The 23,264-nt window shown below is 40.3% G+C and overlaps 1 protein-coding gene across 9 annotated transcripts; it reads right to left on the reverse strand.

The window, feature by feature from the left end:
* Positions 1–4,406: 4,406 nt before the first annotated feature.
* Positions 4,407–20,857, reverse strand: LOC121934180 (lysoplasmalogenase-like protein TMEM86A). 9 transcript variants are annotated; one of them, XM_042474410.1, is made up of 5 exons: positions 20,026–20,857; positions 18,067–18,120; positions 17,720–17,857; positions 9,611–9,863; positions 4,407–5,086 (listed from the first exon to the last, which is right to left on the reverse strand). In XM_042474410.1, exons 2-5 carry the CDS (start codon positions 18,073–18,075, stop codon positions 4,689–4,691), a joined length of 798 nt encoding a protein of 265 aa, XP_042330344.1. In that variant the 5' UTR covers positions 18,076–18,120; positions 20,026–20,857; the 3' UTR covers positions 4,407–4,688. The 9 variants fall into 9 exon arrangements, with proteins under 9 accessions (XP_042330344.1, XP_042330343.1, XP_042330351.1 ...); XM_042474409.1 differs by having other exon boundaries at positions 18,067–18,190; positions 20,026–20,856; XM_042474417.1 differs by lacking the exon at positions 17,720–17,857 and having other exon boundaries at positions 20,026–20,848.
* Between the last annotated feature and the right edge of the window lie 2,407 nt (positions 20,858–23,264).

The following is a 23,264-nucleotide window of genomic DNA, read 5'->3' on the forward strand; positions in this document are numbered from 1 at the left end:
GGAGAGTACAGGATGCATAGGGAGGGTGACAGCACTGCTCCCCAAATGTCTGCTTTATGGTAAAAATGGGCTGTGGTGTTTCAGAGAATCATTTACCTAGTTGTTGTTGTTTTGTTGTTTTTGTTGTTGTGTGACTCCAAATAATTTTTTACTTACGATGACCCTACGGAAAAGCTGTAATAGGATTTTATTGGCAAATTTCTTCAGGGGGGTTTACCATTGCCATTCTCTGAGGCTGAGAGAATGTGACTTTTCCAAGGTCACCCAGTGGGTTTTTATGCTCAAGAAGGGATCCCTAGAACTCAGCAGAAGAGCAGGTGTGAGTGGGGTGAGGTTCAGTGGGTGGAGAGAAGAAAGGCCTGCAATCTCTCCTAGTGGTTGTGTTTTTCCTCATTAATAACTTTTCCCATCTTGACCACACTGTGGATGCTGCTTGGCCACTTGATTTGCATCTGTGAAATGTTGGAGGGTGCAGGACAAGAGATTCCACACTGGGGAGAACTTCCTGACAGTCAAAGTTGTTGACAGTGGAATATGCTACCTTGAAGTGTGGTGGAGTCCCCTTCTTTGGAGGTTTTTTCAACAGAGGCTGGATGGTCATCTGTCAGGAGTGCTCTGACTATGAGTTCCTGCATGGCAGGAGGGTTGGGCTGAATAGCGCTTGTGGTCTCTTCCAAATGCCATGATTCTATGATTCTATTCTATGCATCTCCATCTTCCTCCTACATTTCACTTTAAGGCTCGCAACACCATCTTGCATTGCATTAGCAGAGTGTGAGCCTCTACCAGATGACACTCCACATCCTTCCCTTTCCCTATACAGTACCACCTTTTTTGAGCTGGGAATCTCCTTTGCATGGCACTTCAGTGGCTGAGAGGAACAAGGGAAGATGGCCAAGCAGCAGCAGCTGGCTGAAGGAAGGAACACCTGTCCTCCTGGACTTAGCCAAGAAATGGATGCTGTCTGCCAGCTGCCAGCTACAGAAACACAGCTGCCTGGTTGCCCCATTTTCTTCTAACCATTGAATGACCAGAGAGCATCCAGCCTGAAAACTGGTATGTGCTATATGGAGGAGGAGGACATGTAGCTTCATCTGGTAGAGGTTACACTGCATCCATACAATGCAAAATAGTGATCTGTACATTGAGAGCTTTAAGCTAAAATATGGGAGAAAGGTGAAGATGTTCAGTCTTTACCAGTCAAGTGTTGTCATACTAAGGATGACTTAGGATGACTGGGAACATGAAACACAAAATCTAGCTGATCTTCAAAACTGTCTCCATCTTTTGGAAAAACATCAACCAAACAGGAACCTCTCCAAAGGCTTTCCTGTATGTGAAACTATAGATGAAACATAAGCAAAGCCAATTGGGAGGAGGATGCCAGAGAAAACCAGACTGATCACTTAACATAAGATCCGTGTCTGAAGTTTCTGCACATAAATATTTAATGTGGTGGGTGTGCATTCCTTGGCTAATGAATTAAAACTGAAAGAAAATGGGGTCAGGCCCAAAGGGACTGGTTTTTCTACATCATGAAAAGAATGCTTTGGGTAATGAGCAGGTTCATTTTTTGCTGTTCCATACATAATTGATTTAGAGATGGGAGGAGACCTTTCCAGTCATTTTCATAGCTATTATTGAATTTGGTGACTACCTCCCAACAATGGGAAAAGTTGCTTTTTTTAATTGCAACTCCCGCACTGGCATGGCCAAAAGGGAACCTCCAAGTCTTTTAACATTCACTGCTATTCCCTTTTCTTCTAGATTCCTAATCTAACACCCTCAAGATGCACTATACTACAAATATAATTGTCTTCGGTCAGCATGGCCATTGGCATGGAGGCTGAATAACTGCAGTCCAGGACATCTGGGGGTTACCAAGTTGGAGAAGGCTGCTCCAGAACAACAAAATGGCATCTTTCTGGACCAATATAGAAAAACATCATGGCAGACATCCCAAATTAGCTCTGCTGTCACTGCCACAAGGAAAGGGGGAGAAAGTTAAAGCACATTAATGCCCTTTAACAAGCGAAGCTATTAATAACGATGAGGAATTCAACAAAATAGGGCCCAAAGACTCCTTGTGCAATAAACTAGAGAGTATGTTTCTTTTCCTGAACCCTTTCTCATGAATCTGAGAAGATGATAGTTTATATACTTCAGAAGCTAAGCACACACACACAACCCACTCAGATTTTTTGGGCACCTGTAAAACAAAACGGGGTGCCTACATCTAAAATCCTTGGTCTTGTAAGTTTCTGATGAACCTATGCCATTATTACATATTTTTCATTTAGTAAGAAATGATGAAACTTGAAGGTCCACCCTCCTGTTGTAAACAGCTTGCAAAATGTTCCAGCCTTTATTTTGAAGGGAAAAAAAAATCTCGTCCAACTGCTTCTCTAATCTGATTAAACTTTGTGCAACTTAAGTAACAAAACTGGATAGATTTTTTAACTGCAATTAAGTAGATTAAACAGAGGGAATGTCTTACTCAAAAGATTACATGAACCAAACCCCACCTTCAATTTCAGGAAAGGCCTTACTGCAACTTATCAAAATACTATCTAATTCTTCCTAATTAACCAGAGGCATTCCACACACCCACGCAAACATGACAGGAGTCATTTGCCTATCGGATTAAGCAGAAGAATCTCTACCTGCCAGACAGATAAATAATCTGTCCCTTCCTTTAGTTGATTGCTAAAGTTAGCTATTACCTGCACCCGGATCCAAAGGTTGCGGATTAACCAATCATGCAATAATTAATGATCCTGTATTTCGCCCACCTGCTTTTCTGCCTTTAAAAGTACAAGACTTGTATGGTTCTAATTGTCAATTAAATTGGACAAGTGTCGGTTTGGTTGGTCAGAGTCAATTAAACCATTCATACCAAATGGCTGGCCTTGACTGATTTCTCTACACTAATTGCTACAACTCCTAATTCTCACTAGGGGCCTGGGAAGAGGTTACTATTTGGACCATGTTGGTTGGGGCATTCAGAGAGCCAAAAGGGCAGGGAAAACTCTCCTCTAAAGGTCTCTTGCTAAATTTGTCTGTGTAAGAAAGAAGCTTCTGCTTGTATATCTCAGCATTAGAAATAATAGCTTTACTTCTTAAAATGGGATCCACAGAGGATGGGTGGCAGTCATCTTTTGCACTGCCATCCTAACTCTGCTTCTAGTTTTGAATATATTCATGAGTTATAGTAGTATCTTGAAGATCCATGGAAGTACCCCAAACAGTTGGAGGATATGGACCAAAACCATACTATGGTCCTCTTCCTTCATCCCATTAAATAATGAGTGGAATCATGGCATGTGGCATCTCCTAAAAGCCTTAGCCAGAGGACTTCCACTGCAATAATATCTGGAAAGCCACATTACTTCCCCCCCCCCATGGTCCCAGTCCCAAACAAACTGAAGAAATAATCACGTTTGAGACTGCTTTAACCGCCCTGGCTCAGTGCTAGGGAATTCTGGGAACTGTAGTTTTGTGAGAGAACTCTGGTACCACAATAAACTACAATTCCCAGTATTCTTTAGGACTGAGCCAGGCTAGGCAAAGCAGTCTCAAACTGGATTATTTGTGCAGTGTGTTTTGCAGATAATACACTGGGTTTGGAAAATCAGTTTAACTGTATGTTTGTGTGTGTGTGTGTGTGTGTGTGAGAGAGAGAGAGAGGGGGGGGGGTGTTTAAAAGCAAATAAAAAAGCCCTTCTGACAAGTTTGTTCTAGATTCCAAAGGGATGCAATCAATCACTTAAAACATGTATTTACTGGGGCGATTAACAAACAGAATGCAACAATTACATGAGTGAAATATTTTGGATACTCCCTTCTTCAGCAGCTCAAAATGAAAAGTCTTTTGAGCAGCTGAAAAAGGCAGGAGAAAAAACATTTTCTTAATATGTTTATGAAGTTCTGTTAGTTAATCGTGCCTGTACACAAACACATACTGTGTGCTGTTGCTAAATACTTTATAAGATTTGGGGTAGAGTTGCCATTTGTCCCAGGAAACCTGGAAAATCCTGGATTAAAAGAACCCAAATATGGCCTGGTCGGCTGGGCCAGTTGAAGCTGCAAATCCCAGATGTTTCCTTTGTCTCAAGCTGATGGGTAAGTTAAAATGTGGCAGTAGTGATAAAGCAGGAAACCATGCAAGAAGACTAGCACTGGTAAGAGCCTCATCCTACCCTGCAATCTCTGGTTGATAATACACAGGGGTAGCATTGCCACCTTATTCTTCCATTCCCTTCCAACTCCCTCTAACAGGACCAGAAGTTGGGAAAGGAAAGGAAAGGAGGTGAGCAGAGACGGCCTTGTGTTGTGGGGGGAGTGTGTCTCCAGCTTGAGTCCAGGGCTGTCATCCTTTAAACCATAAATGCTACTGAATCTTGAGGTATCTCCAACTAACTTTTTATTATGAATATACCCAGTAGGAACTGATAAATAACAGTCTTAGAAGCTGGCATGAATGATGCAGCATGGCAGGACAGCTGTTAAAATGTTCTGGAATAAAGATGTCTCTCTGGAAGGAATCAGGTGCAAGAAGATTGGAGTGTGTAAATTCTTTGCAGTGACCTGGTGGACTAGAAGAAGATGGAAGAGGAGTAGCTGAGGCACAGGATTCCTAAGTTCTCCCCACTATACAAAATGTTAATGTCACAGTCCCATTCCAAGGCTCAGTTCTCCTTCCGAGAGACTTTCTGAGAGGTGACCGAAAATGCAATCAAGCCCTGAGCAATGTAGTAGGTGGACATGATGAGGAGGCGAGGATGAGGCAAGGAAGAGCAAAATTTATCGAGGCCGACAAACAAATCAGACACGACGAAGAACACGCTGCCAACCGAAGCACTCAGCTGGCGTTCTGGGCGAGAGAGTGCACGCCATGTCATGACGCCAAGTAGACCCGTGTAGGCTGCAGCAGCCCATATGTAGATGCCCTTCAAGCAAGGCAGCAGCAAGAAGATGTAAGACACAATCATCATCCCTGCAACAATGACGAAAATAAGAGGCCGAAAGGGAGACAGGCCGAAAGCCAAGGTGTAGGAGATGTGACAGGCAGCGAAGGCGACCAGTCCTGCAAAAGAAATGGGGAGAACAAAAAGAAGCAGATCAATAAATAACCGGGCTTAGAGGGACAATCAGCTCTAAGATGGCATAATCATGATCTTTGATGACTGATCGATGGTTGCTTGTGTGTAGCGTTTATACCCTGTCCTTCAGTCATAAAAGTTCAAAAAATGACTTTAAAATTATAGATTTGATAGTTCACTGCCTTCAGACTTACAATCTAAAAAGACACAATATTCAAGGAAAAAGGGATGGCAGTAAGAGAGGTAATGAACTCCAGCAGGGGCTGGCTGCTTTTCTCTCCCTCAGAGGCTACAGCAGTGATAGTTGGGATGGAGGGATGTTCTCTCACCAACTAATGGGCCTAAGACATGATGGACCTGTGCCTGGCTGCTCTTCTCTCCCCCAGAGGCTACAGGAGTGGCAAGTAGTATGGAGGAAAAGCCTTTCACCAGGTGTCACACACACTTTTAAAACAGCTTCATTGGGCCTTGAGGGAAGAATCACACCCCGTGATGTGTTAGTTACATCGCTCCACCCTAAAAACAGGAATGACATGGATAAACTATGGCTGTATTTATTTCGTATAATTTTTGTTAACAGAAGCTGAATTTGAATGAACTTCCAAGGTAAATGACAGTACAGGAACCCAGTGCTAAATTACGCCTGAGAAGTGGCTAGCTAACTTCTGTTTAAAAACCTCCCTCCTTGTTGGATGGTTAGATGATGTACACTCTGAGCATCCACACTTCAGACTCATCTTTAGTCAGTTTATTCCAACAGACATTGTGTTGGGATGTAGCAGAGCAGTGGTTCTTAACACTTTGGGGGTCATGGACCCTTTTGAGAATTTGCAGAAAACTATAGCCCCCCCCCCCCCCCCGAAAATGGACTTTAGCATAATTTTCCAAGAAACAAGGGAGGTACAGTAAGATCATTTTTATACCTGGTTTCTGGATTCTTTAAAGCCCATCTTCAGACCCCTAGAGTTTTATAAACCACAACTGGAAAAACTCAGTGTTAGAGATTTGGATAGGGACTTGAAATCCCTACTGAACCATGGCACTCAGTAGGGTAACTTTGGGCCAGGCCCTCTGCCTCAGCTTGGTCTACTTCACAGGGTTGTTATTAGGACAAAGTGGGAAGAATGGGAAGAGCCATGTACCTCTCTGCCCTTGAGCTCAGAGAAGAAAAAGGTGGGTTATAAATGTGACAGATAAATACAAAGGATTTAACAAAGTACCTGTTTCATGTTTTTATTTGGCGGGTGATTTATACCATAATCCAGCAGCCTTAAGGGAATGTATATTGTCCATATCTATCTTTGTGGGTGTATGCCTTCAAGCTGCCTATTGGCTTATGGTGACCCCATGAATTTCATAAGATTTTCTTAGGGAAGGAATGCTCCAGAGGTGATTTTGCCAGTTCCTTCTTTGGAAATATAGTCTACAGCACCTGGTATTTGTTGGCAGTTCCTAGGTTCTAACCAGGCCTGCTTAGCTTCCAAGATCAGACAAGATCTGGTGCCTTTAGGGTATTTAATTAGGCATCTCCTTTGAAAGATATTACTGTATATCCTAACCCTGCCAATATTTCCATTTTATAGGGCACCAGTGATATACGTGTTATTGGCGCCCTCGTGTGGTAAGAAGTGATAATTTACTTGTAAGGACCAACTAAGGGCAGATCTATAGAGCTTGCATCTGTAAAAGTCCTCCCTTCCCCTCCTTCCATTGCTGTGTCTGGCAGGGAGTTCCTTATTTTAAAAAATGGATGAGATCTCTCCCTTTCTTTGCTTAATTCCTCAGATGTGTGGCTGTTTCTGTACATGTTTTCAACTTGCAGTAAAAAACAAACAAACCAGAGCCATGCTAGACTGTTTCAGCATAAAAAGATACAAGGCAAACCTGTAGTCCCTGTGAGACTGACTAGAAAAAGAAATCTCTATCATGAAGAGGTCCAGTAGAAATGACTCTTACAATTAATTGGGGTTTGGAATTTTCAGAAGAATTGCTGAGTAGAGGTAGCTCTCATGTTCACCCTTCTATGTGTTTGATAGCTTTAGGGGTGATTAAGATACTAGTTAAACAAGAGATAATGAATGTTAATGTAGCCTTCTGTAGTTGCATTTTCTTTTAGCAGGTTGTACATAATCGTTTTACACTAAAGGGATGAAATATTTTGATCTTAGAATAGCTGAGGTCCAAAACACACTGCAGAAACAATCCAGTTTGAGGCTGCTTTAACTGCCTTAGCTCAGTGCTAGGGAATCCTAGGAATTGTAGTTTATTGCGGCACCAGAGCTCTTTGACAGAGGAGGCTAATTGTCTCATAAAACTACAGTTCCCAGGATTCCCTAGCATGGAGTCTGGGCAGTTAAAGCGGTCTCAAACGTGATTATTTCTGCAGTGTGTTTTGGACCTGAGAAACTGTTCTTTTGTTAGTTAGAGTGGGGATGATTCTTCCCTCCATTTGCTTGGGAAAGTGTCAGCATCTTCTAGAGCAGTGGTCCCCAAACTGTGCTCTAAGAGATTTTGGACTTCAGCTCCCAGAAGCCTCAGCCATGTTGGTCAATATTCTGGGATTCTGGGAGCTGAAGTCCAAAATCTCATAAAGAGCACAGTTTGGGGACCACTGTTCTAGAGGGAGATGGGGTATTTTAGATCAGGAAAGATCACACAATTGGTATTTTCTTGGTCAGCACACTTGCCACAATCCAACCCAAGAAACCAGTTACCAGGTAGTGTCTTTGCCTTTGGTTTTATTGTTGCATCCTGCTTATTATCTCATGTTATCAATAAACTATTGTTTTGGGGCACCTGTGATACAGTCCATTTTGGCAGATCCTCAAGCCAGAGTTGGCCTGCATCAGGGCCCTGGAATTGTTATGCCAAATTCACATTCCCCTCTACCCTATCCATTGGTCTACATGTCTGTCCACAGAGGCTTCACTCCATGTATATGAAGTGGACTGGAGTCTGCAAAAGCATACGCTAGAAATGTTCATTTTTCTCAGTTAGTCACAAAGGTGCAGGAAGATTCCTTTATATCTTTATATGTTATATCTTTATATGTTTTTAACTTGTAGCTATTGCTTAAATGCGCACATGCACATACAAACCACTCGACTTAAAGTTTTTTCAGGGTTTTAGGTGTGCCAGAAATGTATGCATTTTTTATGTGCAGATTTTCAGAATTTCCTAGGGTTATTTGCACTCTTCTATCATCCTGAGGATGTCAGGTTGCAAACTGACAAGCCCATCAAACCTCAGACTTGAAATCATATTCCCTTCACATCCCTAGAATAGACTGGACAGCCTATCTTTTCCAACATTTCCAGCAGTTGAATTAGATTTTTGAACTCTGGATACTTTTGTTTGAATTTGGGCCCTGCTACCAGAGGCAGTTTCAGTATTGGTTATTGTTTTATAATTCCTACCAGTTTCATCGCCCTGTGTTTAGTGCAGTATTTTGTGGCATTTAGCTGTTTTTTCACTCAGCAGTTATAACACTGTTTTTGTGTGAGTATTGTTAGCTGCTGTGAGTCAGACTTGATGACTATGGCAAGATGTACACATACGAGAAAAGAACAAACAGCTATAGCATAGGACAATTACATCCTCATATGCCATATGTTTATGCACCCCTGTGTTAACCAAAAACATCCTCTCATCTCTTTAAGGACAAAGTAGGTAAAAGCACACTGTCTCTAAAACAGGGATGAGAATCAAGTTGCTCTCTAGATACTGTTGGACTGCAACTCTCAGTAACTCTTAGCCAGCAGAACCAATGAAACTAAGGTTGCCAGAGTAAAACCTGGACGCATCTCCTGTGCCTTTAATTGTACTGTAGAAGGGGAAATTTTAGTAGGTGTTACTTGTCATGTAACCAGCAACACCTGCTGAAATTTCCTCTCCTTCAGTTTTCACTTGCAACCCTAAAAGTGACACAAGTGTGCATTAGTATCTTTTTTCATGCTTTAGACAGTTTAGATACTATAGCTTTTTGAGAGACTGATAAACTTGTTAAAGCAAACCCAGCTATTAGATACTTTTAATTAAAAACAAAATTATCCCCTTAGTCTGATTCTAAAGTTGTTTGGCCAGGTAACAGCAGTTGGACAAGTTAGCACAGGGATACTGCTTTTTCTCTTTCATATCACTACCATTCCAGTTTGATTCAAATATCTACTGCCGGAAATTTCATATCACTGTAGGCCTTAAGTAGGACCAGTGTGGTCTTGAGATGTTGTTGCAATGCAACTCCCAGCAGCTCTACTCAGCATAACCAGTGGTGAGAAATATGGTTCAACATCATCTGAAGGCCAATGTCCGGCAGAAACATGCCAAAGAATCCCACTAGAGGACCTAGAAAATGCCTAGATTACATATTTTGTCCAATGCATGTACATAAATCCATATTATATGAAACCATGTGATATGTGGTCCTATTATATTTTGCCAGACCAAAATCCTTGCAACCCAGTCCTGGGCTCCTTCCCATCTCTTTCGGCATCTTTAAAGCCCCTTACCTGGAAGAAAAAGGTGAGGCCACACCAGGCAGGCATCTCCAACAGCTGAGAGCAGCAGGCCTTGGAAGAGCCTTCGGGAGTATGGGGTCCAGGCTCCGGTACTGTAGGACTGGCTGGCCACAAAGAACGCCAAGGAGAGAGTTGGGAGACACTTGACAATGGTGGCAAGGATGCTGGGTTCAGGGAGCCAGAGTGCAAAATAGATAATGCAGGAGATCAAGAAAGGCAGTAGTTTATATAGCAGACTTCGTGTCTAAGAAGGGAACATCAAAATTGAGAGAAAGTGTAAGAACAATTAAAGTTTAATCACTGAATATCTATTTGCGACTGTTTTTATTTGTTTCTTTGCTTCTTTTTTGTGGTACGGTGTGATCAGAGCTTGGGAAAATACAGTAATTTGTTGGGCTACAACTCCCAGAGTCCCCCAGCCATGGCTTAGTTATAGTCCAAAAAGTGAATTTTCCAATCTGTTAATGGAACACCAATTATTTTACATGAGGACATCAAAACAAACCAACAAGTAACTTGTCAAACAGTATTATTCAGAAATAGGGCTAAAAGAAATGAGAACTGTTCTGCTCAAGCTCTTATTAGACTACAGTAACCTTCCCCAACTAGTTATCCTTTAGAGGTGGTAAACTACAACTCCCATTGTAGTGACAGGTTTCTTCAGGGGGGGATTGACACTGCCATCCTCTGAGGCTGAGAGAGTGTGACTTGTCAAAGGTCTCTTGCCAAAGGATGCCAACGGTAAATTGTAGTGTTGAACTACAATTCCCATAACTGGGAATGATGGGAGTTGTAGATCAACACATCTGGAGGATGCCAGGCTGCAGAGGTCTGCTTATATTAAGGAAGATAGAGAAAGGGGTAAAACTTCCTTCTAAATGAGTTACAAGGATATATTCTCAAAAGGGTGAGAATTAGAATTCCACAGAATGGTTTTGCAACAAGGCTGGCTTATTCTACAAAATTGTTTACACAGAAATAATTGTGTTCCCATCTGCCAGCATTCTAGCCAGTGACCAGAGGCTTGCAATTAGAAAAATTAAATTTACCATTTCTGTTGCATGAGTATCCAACACAGTACCATAACTTTAAACTTGTTTAGGCTATATCTGTATTCGGGTTTCGGTTGTTCTTCAATAATTCCCTGCCTTCCGTGCCGCACCTCTCATCATAACATTGCTGGACACAAGCCAGCTGCAATTGCTCTTTGGCCCTGGACTGACAGCTTGGGGAATCGTTTCCCCTATCAATGCTGCAAAAGATCCTGGGTCACGTGTTAGGGTCCTGACTCACCTTGGACAGAATGTAAGCCAGCTCAGTGTAGGCTTGGCAGTGCCATGCCAACCTATGTGAGATGAGAACATGAGTGCCCTAGATGGCAACATGCCCTGTATTTCCATGTGACTGGTGCTTGTAAGGAAAGATAAGCAGGGATGGGTTAAATTCCTTTCACAGAAACTTATCTCGCCTTCCATTATTGCTCTTCAGTTGGCCCTCTGTATCTATGGATTCTTTCTCTACAGATTCAGCTATCCATGCCTTTTAAAATATATAAATTCCAAAAAGCAAGCCTTGATTTTGCCAATTTATATAGGGCACCATTTTACTATGCCATTGTATTTAATTAGATGTGAGCATCCATGGATTTTGGTATCTTGGAACCAAACCCCAGAAGGTAGCAAGGACCCTTTGTATTTACAAAGCACTACTCATAACACACTATATGACTCTGGACACCAGGGTTCGAATCCCAGCTCAGCCATGGAAATCCACTGGGTGACCTTGGGCAAGCCACAGTCTCTCAGCCTCAGAGGATGGCAATGGCAAACCCCCTGTGAAGAAACTTCCCAAGAAAACCCTGTGATAGGGTCGACATAAGTCAGGAATGACTTGAAGGCACACAACAAAGAACAAACTCGTAACACATAAAACAAGCAACCAAACAGGACAACCCTTCTCAACATCCAAGGTAGGCCCGGCCTAAGACATTTTGCTGCCTGAGGAAAACAGCAAGATATTGATCAACATTGTAATGAAGATGACAACTACAAGAAAGATGGTGATCTTTATTTAGAAGACTGATGGGACTTTAAAACAGGTTTCCAACAGAGCTAAAAGATCAAAGAGAAGAGATGTCAAACAGAGTTTGGGTACATGCTTGGGTTGAACAGACATTAACATTTGATTTTAAAGAAGTGAATGGATAATGCTTTGAACTGATAATTATTTCATGTTTTGTATTGTAATGTGTTTGTATTTGGCGTGATTTGTCGTCATTGTATTCTTTTTTGTACTCTGCTTTGAGGTGTTTAGATATGGTGAGCAGTAGGGAAATTGATTAAATAATAATGAAAGAGAGGGAAGGAGGAAGATCATTTCGATTCCTTGTCAACTATCCAAGACTTCTTCCATACAAAAACAGAATATGTACATGCTGGGGACAAAGTTCACCAGAGAATGCAAATTCTCCCTTGTTCTATTTATTATCTATTATCCATTATAGTGGCAAATGATGATTTACATTTACATCTTTCCTCTAATGTATTGAGGACAGCACACGCTCACTGTCTCCTCATCTTGTCCTTGCAACGATTCTGTGAGGTAGACCAGTTTAAGGGAGAGAAAATGATCCTGCAGTCAATTTCATGGTTCAGCTCAAGATCCTGCAATTTCATGGTTCAGTGGGGGCCAAATCCTCAATGTATGAAGTGCAGCCCAGCACTCTAATCCTTGCACCACATGTCTGTATTTAATAAAGTAAGTCTAGATTCTCCACTTTCCAATTAATCATCCAGGCACAATCCAGGTATTCTAGTTTCATTGAAAAGTTTATGCGGAAGGTCAGGATGGAAGACAGTATTCAAAATCTAACACTATCTTGGTTTATATTCTAATCCCAATGACTCATTCCTGGGAATAACATCCAGGAAGCAAGGCACTATTTGTAGGGTAGCCAGAGTGAAGACTGGAAATGGCTCCTGTGCCTTTAATGCAGAGGTGGGCAATTATGGAAGGGTAGGGGGCCACATAAACCAGCACCACCTTGGAGACCTTGTGGGAGACAGATCTCCTCACTGCACCTGCTTCCTAAAAAAGCCCCACCAAATTATGTTTGCCCCCAAATGCCTTCCAGGGACGGGGTTTTCACACAGTTTTGAGGCCTTCTCGTGTCATTTTTGGCCCAGGAGAGGGCATTTTTAACAACAGAAAGTGAGCAGAAGTCACTTCCTGTTTCAAAAAAGGCCTCTCTTGGGCCGAAACTGGCCCTGGTGTGAGCAGCAAACATGGTGGAAATGTACTCCTACATTCTCTGGAGGTCATTTTAGGAGCAAAAAAATGAAAAAGAAATTCTGAAAATTTTTTGTCTGACCTGGGAGGGGTGCAAGGAGACCTCCAGCATGGTCTCTGCACCCCTTTGAGGGCTTTCAGGGCATTTGTGAGCGCACACCAAAACAAAGGGTTTGAAAAAATATTGACCATGGGGGGGGCACAAAAATGGTGCTAGAGGCCACATGCCACCTGCAAGATCCAGCATTGTGTAGTGGTGTGAGTGTTGGACTACAGCTCGAGACCAGGGTTTCAATTCTGGGTTGGCCATGTAAGCTCACTGGAAGATCATGGGCAAGTCACATTCTCTCTGCTTCAGAGGATGGTAATAGCAAACCTCCTCTGAAGAATCTTGCCAAGTAAACCCCATCATAGGATCACCATAAATCAGAAATGGTTTTGAGGCACACAACAACAAACAACAACAGAAGAGGGAAATGCAGCAGGTGTTGCTTGTTACCAGCTTGCATGACCAGCAATATGAGCTGAAATTCCCTGTTTTACACAACCATTAAAGATACAGGTGCTGTCTCCAGTTTTCAATGCAATAGCACCAATATTCTTTGGTCTCTTAGAATGGAGCATTCCAATTGTGACTTTCTAGGAGAAATAGTTTGGCCAGCTATTACTACTACATGCTTTTAATATAGCATAAATATATGCCAGCATAGTTACACTGGATCCCACATTTGTGCTGCCAAGTGCACAACAGGTACCACAGCTTTGAGCTCACCTGTTGTGCAACAGTGAAATACCTCCTCACCCACCAAGTCAAAAGTGTGAGAGAGCATGAGCACATGCTTGCTCACAGCCTTTGAGAAAGTACAAGAACTTGCACTATTATTTTTATGCTAACATAGTGGTCCCACAAGCTTCCAGCCACAGAATCTGAAATATTGCTTCATTGGTGATAACAATTGCCATCTTTGTTGTGAAGGCAGGCCTTAAGGACAGAAGTGGAAGTCTAAACTCACCAAGATGAGTAGTTAACTGGATTACTCCATTTTGAAGAAAGGTAAGCATTACATATTATCATTATTACCATCATCATCATTATTCATTTCAAAGTCTAGCAGATGTTACTGGCTGGAGTTTGGAGCTATCAGTGATTTGGATTTTTTCCAAGAATCTAGATTTTGAAATTATGTGCCATGTTCACTGAAGTCATGACTTGCCAAACCTATCCCAAGATGAAATTATTTCATGTTCAGAACTTGACCAAAATCTCCTCTGTCTACATTTGTAGTCACTGTCTTTAGTCCAGGCCTTAGATAATTCTCATTCTCTCTCTCAATCTTCCTCCCTCCCTCCCTCCCTCATCTGTTCCTGCCCTTGAAAATACCCATATCATGACCTAGATAGAAACTCACATAATTGCTCAGATAATGATAACAAACCATGCTTAATATCCTTGAATGTATATTAAGCAACTATGTCTACAATGTAATACTGGAGGCTGAAGGAAGCAAACTGTCGAAGAAGAGAAAAATGCTTGAGTGAACACTTCAAAGAGAGCAAATAAAAATGTTGAAAGGTTTATATAGAGAGACTATATTAGACTCTGAGGATACAAAATATGTGTGTAGAAAGAAAATAATACAAAAAATTACCTTGTAACCTGGCAAAACAAACGACTATATGGTTGGTACATTTGAAGGAGGAACTGAGAATGAAACCAAATGGAAATAGTTACAGAAAAGGACACTGAATAATAGAAACTGAAAGACTTATAGTTATGGCTAAAGAACAGGTGTTTCAAACAAATAGCATCAAGATAAATATTGATAGATAGATATTGACAGATAGTAAATGCTATTCATGTAAATAAAAAGACAAAACTGTTGAGCACTTTATCCATTCAGGCAGAAAGAAATGCCTTGATAAAGCGGCTGTAAAGATACAATGGAATCTATGCCAAAAATTATGATTTACTATCCACAAGGAACTGGTGAGAATGTAAGCCTGATAAGGTTGACAGAAATTGAGATGTAAAAATCTTATGGGGCATAAATACTCAAACTGACAAAACATAAAATGTAGACTAAACTTTGGATGAGAAAAAGAAAGCTTAGATTATAAATATGTCATGTCCTGGAGGACAGCAGAATCAAAAACAAAAAGAGGGAAGGATATGAATTATCAAGACCTATAAATTGAGATTTAATACTTCTGGGAAAATGAAACAACTGTGGTTCCCGTAGTGGTAGCTGCTCTGGGAACAATTGTAAATGGACTGATAAAAATCTGCATGAAATCACAACAGATGATTATGATGGTCAGAAAATCATAGAATTTTAGAACTGGAAGGGAGCACAAGGACCATTTAATTCAAACCTTTGCCATGCAGCAATACACAACTACAACACTCCTTTAGGGTGGTGGACTTTCCATCTATCTGCTGTCAAGACAGCAACTCCCAAGCAATGGTGAGGAGTGCTGGGAACGGTAGTTCAACAACCTTGGAGTTCCACAGTCACTGTGCCTGGTCTGTTTCTTTAGAAGGAATCTGGCATTAATTGATTTGGAAAAGGGTGGGCAGGAGACTCATGCTGATTGTTCCTCTTAAAACTGAGGTAGCTAGCACTCCTAGGTTAACCATGAAGGAGAACCAGGAAAAAATAAAATAATAAAGAGAATCAGGTATCTTACCTGAGAAAAAAGTTCCACAAATGGGTGGTAGGATCCTGGCTTCCTCAGGGCAATGAGTCTCTATAGCAGATTGACACAACTACCAAAGAATAATGTCTCTCCATGTTTTGGTTTCCCACTCCCTCCACCTTCAGTTATATACCCACACAACAAGACTCTTACGTTAGCTGCCACCTTCCTCCTATACTGGGCATCTATCTCCAGGATATCCATGGTTTCTTCTGATGCCAGTAGCACTGCCAAACTTTAAATGGAAGAGGCCCATCATACTTGTGCCTTACACAAATGTGGACTTTCACCTTGTTGGCAGGGTACAAGGGGCCTTTTGATAAGAGGCCAATCAATATCCTGTCCCTGCTTGGTACCAGTTTGTCGAGACATATCTGTCTCTGACAGAGCACTGAAACAGCCTGTCATCTTGGCCATGTGGCTGTGCAATGGCAGTGCCCTGATCTACCACCCCTGACTTGTAAATGACACATGGATTGGGAAGAAGCAGCTGCACACAGTAGGTAGGGAAGGGCTCTCTATCTTGCACAAGACTTCCAGCCAGCTCTCAGGGCCTGGCTCTGAGACTCCACTTTCAGGCAGAAGATAAGGGTGCTGAGTCTCCAGTTTTCATGAGTTCAACTCAGGCTAAGAGGAAAGGGTTGTCAGTAGGGAGATTATTACAGTACTTGGTTTATTAATTTGGTTTACCTCTCCTTGTTTAAATTTCAATTGAGGCTGCATCCTGATCTTATCAGGCTTTTGCCACCGAATTTGCCGCCCAGATACATCACAGGTGTGTGTGTGTGTATGCATATGCATGCACCTTCAAGTCACCTGTTGAATTATGGTGATCCTATTAATGTCATAAGTTTTTTTCAGGCAAGGAAAACTCAGGTGGTTTTCCCAGTTCCTTCCTCTGAAATATAACTTACGTACTTGCTGTTCATTGCTCCTGTCCAAGTATAGTGGTTGTACATTGCAGCTGTGGTAGTAGTATTAGTAACATGTTGTCTCAGATATAAGGATGCTTCATAAGAATATTTATAAAGAATCATTCCGATTGTTAAAATATCCTTGTTGCACATAACATAATGGCATTTTGCATTTATCTTTTTCTTTTCCGTCTAGTGGAACATAGGTTGCCATACTGAATGAACTTGATGTAAGCTTTACCCCCAATGGTGCTTTTGTTCAAGTTATGGCTATTTATGAATTATTCTAGTAGTGCTTTAGGAAAAATAACACAAATTAATTTAGGAAAATTTATGAAGAACTGACTGAAGATTAACTGAGAAATAGAAAATTTTAGCATAAGCATTTGTGGACTTGAATCCACTTCATCACATGCAAACATCAATGACTGCAATCCACAAAACTTTATATTAGCAATGTATTTCCCCAGTCTCAAAGGTGCTACAGGTTTTCTTCATGTATTTTTATGCTGCGACAGTAATGTTGCCTGGTGAGACAAGGGACAGGGCTCCTTTAACTAAGGAAAATTTGCCAGCCCAAATGCAGAAAGAAATGGACACAAACACCACATTGTCTTATCTTTCCTGTGCAGACTGTTGCTCTTCTTCTCTTGTTACGAAACAGAAAGATCCTTTAGGTCAACAAAATAGTGTCTCTTGCATGTACAGGTCGTGTCTCCCTGATCTGAAATGCTTGGGACCAGAAGCGATTTTGAATTATTTGTTTTAAAAATGTTATGAACATTTGCATATACATAATGAGATATCTTGGAAATGGGACCCAAGTCTAAACAGTAAGTTCATTTATATTTTGTATACACCTGATATAGCCTGAAGGTAATTTTGTACACAATATTTTTAACAGTTTTGTGCGTGAAACAATATTTGTGTACACTGAACCATCAGAAAGCAAAGGTGTCACTATCTGAGCTACGCATGTGGACAATTTTGGATTTTGGAGTATTCCAGATTCTGGGGTTCCGGATAAGAGAGAAACAACCTCTAGTAAGAAAAAGATAGAAGAAACTCTGACTTTCTGTCTGTCTATGCCCTAGATTTAGTCATTCTGTAAAGTTTCCTTCTTCCCTCCTTGCTTGTCTCCCTCTCTAGAAAGAAACACAAAATGAAGGGGAAATATGGTGGTGCCATTGTTGCAACCCACCTTAAGACTGTGGCGTAGTCCATGAAGTGGAGATCCACATTGTACTGGATACTGTTCTCCAAGGAAAGAGGACCACACTGGATTAGACATCCGCAGTGCCATGCCTTGGATGAGCACAGTAGAGAGCACTGTAGAGAACTATAGAAATTGGACATGGAAAATATACTGTCTCAGTCCTACATCTTCCTGCTTCCATCTCTCTGTGAAGCATCAATTAGTGATCAAAATGAGTCCCATTGCAAAGAAAATGGGTGTGTTTTTTTAAAAGTTATAATATATTTGAAGCAGTATAAACAAGAGTTGGAAGTGAATCCTGCTCTACCGGATAAACAAGTCTTTGGACTTACCGTGATCATTCCTCCTCTTTGGATTCTGGAACACTCAGTTCTTCCCGCAGGAATCTGAAGGCAAGATAAAACTTCAAAATTCAAGAGCAGTAAGATTGTCTGGTCTTCCAGTCTGGGAAAGTTTCTTGAGTTAGTTTGAGAGAAAATGCAGCAGGAACATCCATGAACACAATGCTCCAAAATTTCAGAAGTTATTTCCTTATTTAGCAAGATTGCAAGGTTTTCTGTGTGCAATTTAAAGTTATTTTTTGACAGGTGGGTTACCAAAATGGTTTTTATTTTGCACAGAATGCAATGGGGCCAAAATAAGTCTTTGCACAATAAAAATGTTTATTTCCTATTGTCACTGACAAAAAAAGGACTTTTTGTAGCAATTTCAGGGATCAGAAATCTCAAGGCTGTTCTTTCCATGGGAAGCTTTGACTAGCTAAGGCACTCTTTCTCTTGAAGGATGAGAAAATCTGAATACCTGTATTCTTTAGCCTGAAGGTAAGAGTGCAGCCACTGTACTCCTACTCCAGTTCCACAAATACAAGCAAAATATCATTGATGGTATCAACAACAGCTGAGGAAGCAAGGAAAACACCCAGGCTTATACTCTCAATCCTATATAAAGGCTACAGAGGGAGGAGCTGGGCAAGCCTGGTTGGTGCCAGCCAATCACAGCTTTATTATTATTATTATTGTCATTATTATTAATTGTTACCCCCTCTTTCTCCCAATAATGGGACTCAAGGCAGCTAAGAACATTGATAACAATACAGGTTAAAAACACTACAAAAGTTAAGTGCACATATAAAATATGCAATTAAACACATCATATATTAAAACAATTAAAAATACTAAAGTGCATTAAAAGTCTAAACCTTTGCCACTTATTCATGGAAAATTATTATTTGCCACTGGCAGTTGTGGCATCCATTTCAGTGGAGCACTGAGTCCACTCCAGATCTACTTCCAGATTTTAAAGAAGCTGCCCAAGGTGCTGGACTTTATCCCCCAAATAGGGGTAGTACATTGGATAGCTCCTTTAAAGTTTGGAGTAAAAGCTGGAGAGGATTCAACAGACCACTGACTTGGGAGTCATCAGCTGGCACATTTTCCATGTATAGTAAGTAGCAAAGGCTTTGAGTTTTTAGAAGTTTAATTTCACCGCATTCTGTGTGAACTGTAGACAGGAATGGCTATTTAGGATGTAAATAGCTTAGTAAATAATTCAAAAGTGGTTTAAATTAAGGGAAAGGAAGGTTTTCTTTTAAAAGAAACAGTAGATTTAAAAGGTGAGAGCCAGTTTTACAAATGTGAAGCTGCGTAATTTTGCAAAGGCATCATTATGACAATCTGGGAAGTAACCATCCAAAGATTTTTGAGTGGGTGGGGGAATGAAGATGTTCTTTCAATGGGTAAAGATCTATTTTGTTTTTTTAAAAGTTGTTTCCATAGGGCAGCTGACAAAGGTTTGGTGTTTTTCAAGTCAGAAGCAGAAAAATGGTTTCAGAAAATGTTAACTGAATTTTGATTAAATAGGACTTTACAGTCTTCTGGTAGACCACAGACCTTAGAGAACGTCATTTCTACAAGTGTATGTCATCCTAGAGAAAAATAGTCCAAATAGTTCTTAAATGCATAGGGTTTCCAGATGGGAAGTCTGAGTCAAAGAAACTGAGATATGTTACATTCCAATCTAATGCAATATAATCCACCGTCTATTTTATAGTTACAGAAGTATTTTCATAGAGTAGTTTAGAATACTACAAAGCTAGAGATATACCAGATTTCAATTAAATTGTTAATAATAAGTGCTAAAACTTATAATTAAGAAGGTTTAAACTATTTAGGCTTCAGTGCTCTTGTTCACTGATGTAACAGCTATCAAGAGACAAATCTAATTAGACTGACTGAAAAACTTCAATGTATTTTAAAACAGAAATTGGAAAAAGAGGAAAAACCATGCCTTACCTTTCCCCATCACAACTGCATATAGTTTTTTCCAAGAACTTTCAAACTTTTTATTCAAATCCTCTTTAATAAATTATGTTGCAATTTCAGGTTCATGTATGTTCTTCCAGCTAGTGGTGTGCGTCACTGCGATTTCATCACCACAACTAAGAAATTCATAGTAATTGAAACTGCAGAAGTAATCTGATACAAAAATAAACTAAAAAAGTTACTGGCTGAAAATGATAAATTAGTGTATGTGTGTTTAAATATTTTTCTTGTGTGTTTAAATTTCCTTTAATGAAAGTAGGGGTTCATAAAAGAACATTTAAATAAATATATTGGCCTGTTTCTCCAGTACAGTACCTTGTATCCTTCATGGCTATTGCATCAGCAGTCTTTCCCTCCTATTTCCACCACATATATTTCAACCATTAATATATTTTGTCTTTTTATCCTTCTTATAAGGTGGCTTAATGCCCTTTGTATGGTTTATAAACATAAATATTATTATGCATTGTATTTTGAAGGTTTAAATACCCTGAAAGCACCAGATCCTGTTTGATCTTGGAAGCTAAGCAGGGTCAGGCCTGGTTAATATTTGACAAGCTTCAACTTCCTCCTTCAAAAAAAGTTGCTGGCTTGGGTCCATCTTCCACAGAATCTGATATAAAATAAATTTTAAAGATTATATGTACTACCAGCCAAATATCTGCTTCATATAATCCATAAAGAAAACTATCAACATCAACCCAAGCAATGCTGGAAGGATTGGTACAAAACCAAAAAAGAAGAATTCTACATCATCTACTAATAAAACAGCATTTAGTGAAAGTAATAGGCGATATAAAATACTGTATATACGCATGTATAAGTCTAGAAATTTAGGTCAAAAAATTGACCAAAAAAAACTGAGTCCACTTATCCATGGGTCAATATGGTACTGTACTTTAACTCTCATTTAAAAAAGGAACCATCCTCTGGTGAAAGGCAAGAGTGCCATCTGCCCTACTTCAGCATTGGTTTCCTTTACTTCATCCTTTACATCCTTTCTTAGATGCCCCTAAGTTTTACCTTTGACTTATCCATGAGATATCAAAATCCATAATTTTGGTCCCAAAACCTGCCCTGGACTTATATATGAGGTCAAATAGAGTATATACAGTTATTGTTGAGAGGCCTTACTACTATGAAAGCTTATTTAGATGCTATGTTTTAAAACAGTTAGAATTAAAAGTTATTAATTAAATGCATGTATTACTGTCCATGAATACTATATACTAATTTAAGGATGCCAAGGGAAAAATCCATGAGCCTACTAGAATATCACCTCAAAATGCAAAACCCTTGTTATCTAGATTTTAAAATAAATGTTTATTCTGTCTTGCAGTTCATCAATAATACGGTTGTTAATAACAAATGTATACAAGGTATCTGAGCCAGTGTGGTGTAGTGGTTTGAACAATGGACTATGACTCTGGAGAACAGGGTTTGAATCCCTGCTTGGCCGTGTAAACCTACTGGGTGACCTTGGGCAAGTCACACTCTCTCAGCTTCAGAGGAAGGCAATGGCAAACCCCCTCTGTACAAATCTTACCAAGAAAACCCCATGTTATGATCACCTTTGAGTTGCCATAAATTGGAAATGACCTGAAGGCACACAACAACAAAGAAGATATATATTTCCATAACCTCTAACATTTTACAAATGAAGTGACATGACTGATCAAGGAACATTAGAGGTTGGTCAAGGTGGCAAAAGTTATTAATAAGGAAGAACAGACAAGCTAGGAGAGACTGAAGCCGTTTGCTTTTGCCTGACCTTCCTGGAAAGCAAGATTCTTCTCCTTCCTACACTCTCTTCCCTGCTGACCACCCAATCTGCAACAATTGAAATAAGTTGAGGATAAAGGGGGAAAGAGAGAAGAGAGGAACTGGGACATTTTAAAAGCAGCTGAAAAAGTGATGTGACAGAGGATTCATTGGGACTGTCCCTGCCAAACTGGAGCAGTTCATGGATATTTGTTTCTTGCTATGTTCTACAGTCACAAAAGGGAACAATTATGGTAAACTTAAGATATATTTTTAAAAATCAAATAGAGGTTAGGACAAGTATAAATGATCAGAGTTTTGAGAGACTGAAATGTATATACCCAATACATGCCTGAGGTCAAACATGGTTTTCTGGATGGATATAGGAATCCTCTCTCACAACACAGTTGTTCCATCCTGTGAAATCCTGGGCAATGCAGTTTGTTCAGAATTCTAAATGCCTCTCTATAAACTGTTAATTTCCAAGATTCTGGGGGTGGAACCATGGCAGTTAAAGTGGAATCAATATGCTATAATTGTGCTGTGTGATTGGGCCTTATGTCAAGGAGTCTAAACAATGAAGTCTAATAATTGGGTTTCAAGAAAGGATATAAAAAAGACACTCAGGTTGCATGAGGTTCCTTGCCTTCTATAGGTTCCACTGCAAGCCAACATGCAAGTCTTGCTTGCTTTAAACTTTAATACAATATACGCCATAGCAAACATGCTTAATTTTGTTTTGATGTTTTTCATAAGCTTTAACTATTGTTGTCAAATAGCTATGCTATAGAGGGTGGGCTGATATATATAGAATGTGGCAGAATGTGTTGGGTTTCAGTTGGAACCATCTCATAAAACCTCTTGAAAGCTGATTCTTCTTTAAGAAAGCAATGCCAGCCAGAACTGATAAAATCCCAGCTTCAAGATCAGCTGTATCAACTACAACAGTACTTCCTCCAATTTGACATGGCTGAGCTTGTTTATTGGCCCTCATCCAGCCTATTACTGATCTCAATCACCAGTCTGAGATTGGATGAAAAAGAGAGATAGGTTTGGGTGTCACCAGTGCACGTTCCAAATCCTTGGGTGACCTCACCTTGTAATTTCATGTGCACACTGGACCAACTTATGTGTCACTCCATCGCATAATTGTTATAGGACAAAGCAATAATCCTCCAGCACCAGTTTTCAGAAACAGCTGTCCTGTTAAGAATGACACCACTGAGGCAACATTCCCTCATTTCCATCAACTGGTCTGGAAGGAAATTATGGTCAATGTCAAAAACTACTGAGAGTTCCAGTAGAATGAATGGAAGTGCACTCCATTAATTACCTTGCCAGCAACTGGGCAGGCCAGGGATGGGGAAATATCGTCATCCAGATGTTGTTGGATTTATATCTCCCATCAGTGTTACCCAAGAGTTGGAGATCACAGGAGCTGCAATCAA

This window comes from Sceloporus undulatus, chromosome 6 (genome assembly GCF_019175285.1).
Source record: "Sceloporus undulatus isolate JIND9_A2432 ecotype Alabama chromosome 6, SceUnd_v1.1, whole genome shotgun sequence".
NCBI classification, from domain to species: Eukaryota; Metazoa; Chordata; class Lepidosauria; order Squamata; family Phrynosomatidae; genus Sceloporus; species Sceloporus undulatus.